The sequence below is a fragment of the Loa loa genome, assembly GCF_000183805.2.
Source record: "Loa loa unplaced genomic scaffold supercont3.231, whole genome shotgun sequence".
NCBI lineage: Eukaryota > Metazoa > Nematoda > Chromadorea > Rhabditida > Onchocercidae > Loa > Loa loa.
In genome coordinates this window covers 67,339-75,562 of record NW_018108411.1, presented here as the reverse complement: position 1 = coordinate 75,562, position 8,224 = coordinate 67,339, and the positions used below count along the sequence as shown (strand labels likewise).

The 8,224-nt window shown below is 26.2% G+C and overlaps 1 protein-coding gene across 1 annotated transcript; it reads right to left on the bottom strand.

The window, feature by feature from the left end:
- Positions 1-2,014: 2,014 nt before the first annotated feature.
- Positions 2,015-5,590, bottom strand: LOAG_03301 (hypothetical protein; the record flags this gene model as incomplete). Its single annotated transcript, XM_003138838.1, has 5 exons — positions 2,015-2,131; positions 2,749-2,848; positions 4,245-4,258; positions 4,437-4,526; positions 5,483-5,590. The coding sequence occupies 5 exons, from the start codon at positions 5,588-5,590 to the stop codon at positions 2,015-2,017; spliced, it is 429 nt and encodes a 142-aa protein (XP_003138886.1).
- Positions 5,591-8,224: the final 2,634 nt, after the last annotated feature.

Below are 8,224 nucleotides of genomic sequence, written 5' to 3'. Positions count from 1 at the left end.
ATTTCAAGGAATTTAAAAAATAATCACAAAATATTTTGAAAGAAACTGTAAAATGACAATTAAATGACAAAATTATTTATGAAATTCCTTTTTTTATTCTAAAAAAAAAGAAAATCTACTGATGTCAAATTATTTTTACGCAAACATTCTTTTCATAGAGTACACTCAATATTGTTTCCATTTTTAATCTACTATTATTATTGCTTTTTTTTCGATGAATTTTGATTTCTAAAATGTCTGAAATGTGTCTGTCAAGGAAATTTTTTTTGATATTTTTCTATCACTAAAATTTAAAATTTTATCGTATCCTTTGTAGTATTTGTTTAATTACATTTTATTACTAACTACGATAAATAACAAAATAGAAAATTGCATTGGCAACACTAAGAGCAAACGGTGTTTTTACATATTTGTAAAATGTGTCACCAACTTTACTTAATGTGTCACCAACTACACAGCAATCACGAGGTTGGAAAAAAAGAAATTGCTAAATAGAATATCTGATTTTATCAAATATGGAGGAAACGTTCAACTTTTTGAAACGATTCATTGAAATTATCAAAAATGAAATATATTAGACTGTGCTAGTTATATAAGCTATTAGAATGATACTCAATTATATCCATCTTTTGAAAATATTAGTCGGGGCGCTTTTGGTTTTAATCAAACTAGTTTTCGGGATCTATTCATGAAATTATTGAAATTAGTTTTCGAAATCTATTCAATAGCTTTGGAGGAGGTTTGAAAGATAACAAAGAAGTGTAGAATAATTGACAAACATTCTAGGAGTATATAAGCTTTGAAATAATAAAAGAAGATATTACTGAATTACTAAACTACTCTCATTTTGCAACGAAAAGAATTGTTTATTAATATCGATGCACTTTCCGGAATTTTTCCGGAGTTATTTTGGGACCATTAAATGAGCAAGATTGCAGGAATAGTTGACAATTAAAGGATATAATATGTTCGGGTAATAAATTGAATACTTTATCAGTTTATCAAAAGTTAGAATTCAAAGAAAAAATCAGCTAGAATATAAATGAAGGACTTTTTTTTTGCATACAAACAATGCCAATTATGTAGATAACATGAAAAATGCAGTTTATCAAAATGTTATCCATTTTCATTTCAAACAGGTTTAATAAGCAGATAGATGCATTCTTGAGAATATAGCACTTCAATATTGTGCTGGAAGTAATGATTCAATTCCGTTTTGCTCTGCAAAAACAAAATTTTTAATTTAAAAAAAAAGAGAAACGCCCATAAAATTGTGCTTCTTCCGACGAAATTTACAAATTTCAACATTTTTGAGACAAAAAATTGTCCTGATTAAATAAATTTTAAAAATGAATTTATGAAATTGAAATAAAAATTTTAAAACTTCTATTCTACTTAAAATCATTTATCTTACTTTGATCCTTTTTTAATAACGACAACGTTTTTTGTTATATTTTGGCGGATGATCGGAATGTTGTTATTGTGTTGAGGATGGATTGATCAAATTCTGATAAAACAAAGATAAATGAACTAACGGTCCTCTAGGATTACCTTACCGGAAAATAAATACACAATGCATTTTAAATAAAAGTAATATGATCATTCAAGCATTTATCAGTGATGTTAACGTAAAAATGGATGTTATTAAATATGAAATAACTTTTCAAATCTAATAAATATCGCTTACCTTACTTGTCTCTTCCTTCATATATAATGGTTTATAATCACCTTTGAAATCCATATATTAAACTGAAATTCAAAAAAAAAAGCGTTTCAGCTTGCAGCAACAGTTAGGAAAGATAATAATAAACCGATGAATCATATTTTAGCAATAATTTATAATAATAAGGTGATTATTTTTGTGAAAATATTGGAATATGTTAGAAATTCAAAAATTGAATAAATACAAAAATTTAGTATTTTCGAAAGGCAGAAAAGGTGTAGTATTGTGCAGTGGCATTGAGCTTCAAAAAGGCAGTGAGATGAGTGATATTATGAAAAGTAATGTGACAGATCATCTGAGCCAGTAACAATCAAAAATAATTATGACAGGCGCAACAGTCCAGCGATAGTTCAGTTCATCTGACACCTGTTTAATTGCAACTGGTTTCATTGGATAGTGAACCATTCGCTTTAATAATATATTATTTTTGATTTCGTTCATCCCGAAGAATCGAAAACAATAATTTGTTAATGGTAGATAATACGAAATGTGAGCATTTTCAAGGAATAAGAAGGTCAAAGGGCAAAATCAACAAGTTGTTAGGAAACAAAAAAAAAAAGGAAAATTCATCTTTTTAAACTTATTGCTTTATTACAAAAATGAAAACAAAAAATTTTTATTTTTCAAATAATTCCTCAATTTGCACTTTTCACTTTTTTATCAATTTAAAAATTTATCGTACCTTTTTTTCTTTAGACTGATCAATTCCATCTAAATGCTAACTGCTCCGCTAAGTGACCAAATTTTATGATATCATCTGTGACACAATTAAATAACTTTAAATTCTTTAAAAAATCCTCTCACACATATAATTTGAAGGGCAAATTATTAAATTCCTTATTTTCTTTTTTAAATATATAAAAATAGACAAAGATAAAGTTGTATTATTATGGGTATTATTTAATAAAGCGAAAGAATAGAAAAACTTTTATTCCTTTTTTAATCTTTTCCTTTTTCCATATCATTTCCTATTTTATATCAATTTATCATTCTTTTATGCAAAATCAGTTTACAAAATTTCTCACAAATTTGTCGCCATTTGACCTTGTAACATAATAGATTAGTTCTTTGAGTATCCGATCCACAAAACTATAATCCTTTATAATGATACGAATTTTAATAAAACTAGAAAAAAATTAAAAATAAGCAATTATTTTAATTGCATTAAATGATTAACTATCTATTGAAATATTCATCCTTGCATTTAAATTAATTTAATTGAACACTTTTTTATTCAAACGTTCTTTCGCTATAATATTTGATCATTGATTTATTTAGAAAATATGAAGTAATGCTTTCGTATATATTCAAGCCAATCTTGTAATCATTGATAAATGTCTATTATGAATTAACCATACATTTGCTGATCATGTTATCTTCCAACATGTCATTACTAACTAATTAGCAGCATAACTGTATTATCATTATCATAATAGTAGTGATATAGATTGCAGTATTAATATGATATACCATAATACGTAGAATTTGTATCATTTCATATCTTTATCACAATGATAGTAACAATGTTATAGTATTTTTAGCAATACTATTCGCTTTTGGTTTGCTACATCCAATAAGAAAGAAATATGTTTGATTATCATAATTTAAAATTTAAATTTCATGATAAATTTAGACATCTTACTTTTTTTTACTTCTGCTTCACTGCACTGAAAAGTTTGCACACAAGGTATGCCAAAAATTAACTCTTTGCTATGTTTAACATCGAAATTCACTCATTAACAATGCATCATACGATTTATATTCTAAAGTATATCTAGGAGAAGCATTACTTCACGTCAAATATAGTAAACTGAGGTCAAATGTAATAAATCAGTTACTAATTAATACACACCATTATCACTTCATCTAGCTGACTTTATCACTAATCAGTAAACGATTAATGGCTCAGAAGAGAATATCATGATAAGATTTCATTCGTGATTATTAATTACTCCAAAGATATGAAGTAAACTATACTTTAAGATTGCTAGAAATTTAAATCTGACATTGTATTTAGCATACTTAAATGTCAGCAATAAGGAAATATAACTAACGTAATTTCACGTAGAGGATATTTACGTGAAACGTGAAGTGCGATCATCGAATAATTTCAATGGATTACGTTTTGATAAGTAAAACAATCATATAGCATATATGGCATCAGCATTCTGCTATTTGTGAATTTTCCAAATTTTTTAAAATATTTTAATTAGGCTCGATTTGTAAAATATATCGTATATCATGTGATTTTGGTCATAGATTTGAAACATTTATTAAAAAAAATTTCACTTTCAATGAAAGGTATCATTTTCAATGTGCTATAATACAATGCACGAATGTCATATTTACAAATGTGCAATCCATGAATTAACTAATTAATTGACTGATTAATTGTATGTACAGCAATTGAAACGTATCATAAATCGAAACATTCGTAGCAATGTTTTCCTCTCCAACTCAAACATTCCATACATCGGTCGTATAATGGCTAAAAGAAGCTAATTTAAGGTATGAAATTTACCTGTCAGATAAAAGCTGCAAAAAAAAAAAAAAAAGAATCAGGTTCAATAAAAGGAAAAAAATGAAGCCAAAGGATGGAAGAATGAAGCCAAAGGACGGAAAAATGAAGCCAAGGAATGGTAAAACGAAGCCAAGAAATAGGATATTCCTGTTTTTCTTTCTAAGAAAAAAAACAAATATGCAAGAAACGAACCCTTCCTTTTGCCAAATCACAAAACCAATGACATTCATGGATCCAATCTTTACAAACTGTACGAAAACATCGTTTAATCATTAAATCAAGCTGTAAAATATTCATCAAATATCACTGATAAAAATTTTCAATAATTACTAACCCTCCTTTAACGTTTTTTCTTTTCTTTTTTTTTTGTAACTTTTTTGGAAAAGGTTAAGGGTTAAAACTGAAAATTAAAGGCAATAAAAATAATGAAAAATTTAACATCCTTTTCATATTATATAAGAAATATACAGAAAGAAGGAAGAAAGGATTTAATTGAAACTCTTTTAAAGGTATAATTTTTAAATAATAACGACAAATCAAGCATATCAAAATTTACATTTGTTATATATGCTTACGCATCCGTGCAACATTACAAAACGGAGGACATTGATCAATGTCCTTCAAAAAATTCAAAAAAAAAAAGCCTTAAATAGGATGATATAATGATGAGTGATTACAAACTGTTATGATTTTATCTTCGATCATCACATTTTTTCTTTTTATTTTTAACTATTAACCAAAAATGAGTAGGTGTCATTTTTGTTGATTCAAATTTACATTTAAATGCTATAAAAGTTTTTTTTCAAAGGTTGAAGATTAAATTACCTTGTTCAGAGATTATTATCTTAAATGAATCCGAAAAGTTTTATTTATGACTTATTAATATTTATTGCTTAAGTAGTTGAAATAAATGGATAAAAATTTCCCATTACATTTGAGATAACAATCTCTGAATAAAGCAATTTAATCTTTAACCTTAAAAAAATCTTTTGTAACATTTGAATGTAAATTTGAATTAACGTATGCATTATTTAGAAATAACATCTGCTCAGTTTGATTTATTGTTAGTGAAAAAAATAATTAATCATTAACATTATTTGTTTTAAGTGTTAATTAATTGATTGAGTGAATAAGCCAATTTAATTGATTTAAAACTTGTTTACAAATTAAAAGATTGTAGTGCATAATGTTAGAATAATTGTATAGAAATATGATATAATAATAAATTTTATGCATACCTGATGATAGGATTTTTGTCGTGGTATTGAATATGAATAGACGATAGTGTTAACTGCTATCAGTGTTATCAGAAAACTAAACGATCGGCCGTCTACAATGTTGTTCATCATGACCGTTGAAAACACTTACAGAATGATATTATTATAATATCCAAACTGATCTGTCACTCTTTTGATAAATTTCTTCTCCGCAGTTATCAGTAAATAATAGGGAAAAGATAAGGATAGACAGGTAGGCAACGATGATATATAATTGATAAGATATGGAATGATGAGTATATTTCTGGGAAAGTGTACGATTTAACCTCCTTTTACACTTTAAACATATCTCTTGAAATGAAAATATGATATATATATATATATATATGACCTGAAATATTTCCTAAAATGAAGGGATGGTATATATTATATACATAACCTGAAATTCGTGATATGGTTTTATTGAACTTGATGCAAAACATTTGGATAAAAATGCTATGAAATTATAGTAAAATTTCAACATGTTAATTTAAATTTGATGACATTTTTAGTTCCTGAAATGTTGGTGTTACTCAATTAAATTTTACAACAATGATTTAAGCAAACAGTAAATTCAATTAAACTATGGTTAATGAAATCTAACATTTGTCACCCCGAAAATACGTCGAATGTTGATATATGATGAGCTCAGCATTTCTAGTCATTTGAGATAACCTTATCGTAATTAATTACTTAGGCAATTTATCCATCATAATCAATTGATTAGATAATTCATTTTATTCATTACTATAATATATGAAAATAATCTGAAAGACGAATAGAAAATTCATGAAAACTTTTAATAAATTTACAAAAATTCTTTCGCGCTTGATTTCACAAATTCCAAATCTAGCAAAATGAAAAAATTGTTTAGGATTGAAAATTTAGTTTACGACAATAATATCTGAAAGTTTCCAATATTATTTCAAAATTGTCATGGATGGTTTCAGCCGAAAATTATAATCATAATAATGACAATAAGAGTATTTGGGTTGTTTCATAATCGGTGCATTATGCAAAGTAAAATTTTTAAAATTGATTGAAAATATGCATAATTGTACTATTACCACCTGAATTGATTATTTGGCGGTTAAACTATTTGGCGGTTAAATTTGTGTGACCGAATGTCCAGTGGAAATTATCTGCAAGACTATTTCATTTCATTTTGTCTTCAATATCAGTATGTCACTTTCAAGTTCTGAACTTTTGCTTATTCAAGAATGGAAATAATGATATGATGATGCAGGGAATGATGATTATACCAAACATGATAGTGAAGGAAACGGTACTAACAAGATTGTTAGCGAAGTTTGAATTAACGAAATGCTTAAATGTAAATTTGATATCATCGGATTTACTTGAATCATAATTCGAATCACTTAATTAGTACTTGAAGGTATAATAGATCTGCTTTAATCAGCTAATCATCAAAATATCATAATGTCAGGAAGGAAAGAAACATTGAAAAGCTCGTCTACTATTATTTACTATTCACTTGAAATTTATTTTATGCAAAGAATTATGAATTAAATTCATTTCATTTTTATCCGATAAAGAAGAAAAACTAATTCATCATTCCTTTCATTACGTAAACAACAACAAAAAACTTCCAATTCACTCCATTTTTAATTACCAAATGCAACTAGATGTAAATAAAAATTGAATCAAAATTACCTGAACTCTTTTGATACAGATGACACTTACCTTAATGTCACTTTAATTTTTTCTACATTTCAAAAAAAATAGTGTAATTTAATATCTCAATTATTTAGCCAATATATTATATGTAACTTATCCAATTTTTAGCTATTCATTTTTACATGGAAAATTTTTAAAATACTTAAAATTTAAAAGTAAAAAAAATGTTTTTAATAATAGTATTTGAGGCCAAAATTGAAGCTATTTTGAAAATGTGTAAATGGTGAAAAGACGAAATGTAAATAACCTAAATATGGTTCAAATCATTTCCACTCTTCGGTTCTCCAATTATGCTAAAATTATCCAATCGTAGCCTCATTTACATAAAACGAAAACGTAATTTTTATTGACATTGAAAAAAATATCGTACTTTTGTTATTTTTGCAAATATTAGCAAAATCAACGAATGATTGGACGATTAATTGAAAGAATGAAATAGTTCGGAAGTTTTGCAAACAAATATTGCACTAACAAAAAATCTAATTTGAATTTTAATCCCTTTCAATAATTTTAACAAAATGATGGTTCTTGATTTGAACTTTGATCTCCTTTAATAATCTTAACAAAAATCATGCTGGGATGATTTTTTTCGAAAAAATAATGTTGTAAAATGATGATGCAGAAGTAAGAAGATGAAAGAGTTGTTTTTAATTACTTTTTAAATTTCGTTCTCTTATGATAGTAATTTGAAAAAAGTCAAAAGTAAAATTATAATTAAAACTTTAAATGAAACCACTAAAAAATTCCTTTTTTTTTTAGAGAAAAAGATCTCTTTTGTAAATAAGCAATCAAACTGTCAACATTTTATTAATTCTTATTTGTTCTGTTGACCTTTTGTGAAAGATGGCTCTGTCTTAGAGGTAAACGCTCGATATTGACATTTCTTTTGACCACTTTTTTTGTCCAGTTTTAATTCTTGTCATACGATGCATCTTATCAAAACAACAAATGCTAAGGGCAAAGTTCAAAAATTAAATCTACAATTGAAGCTAATACATTGAAATTAATGAAAATCGTAGCAGAAAT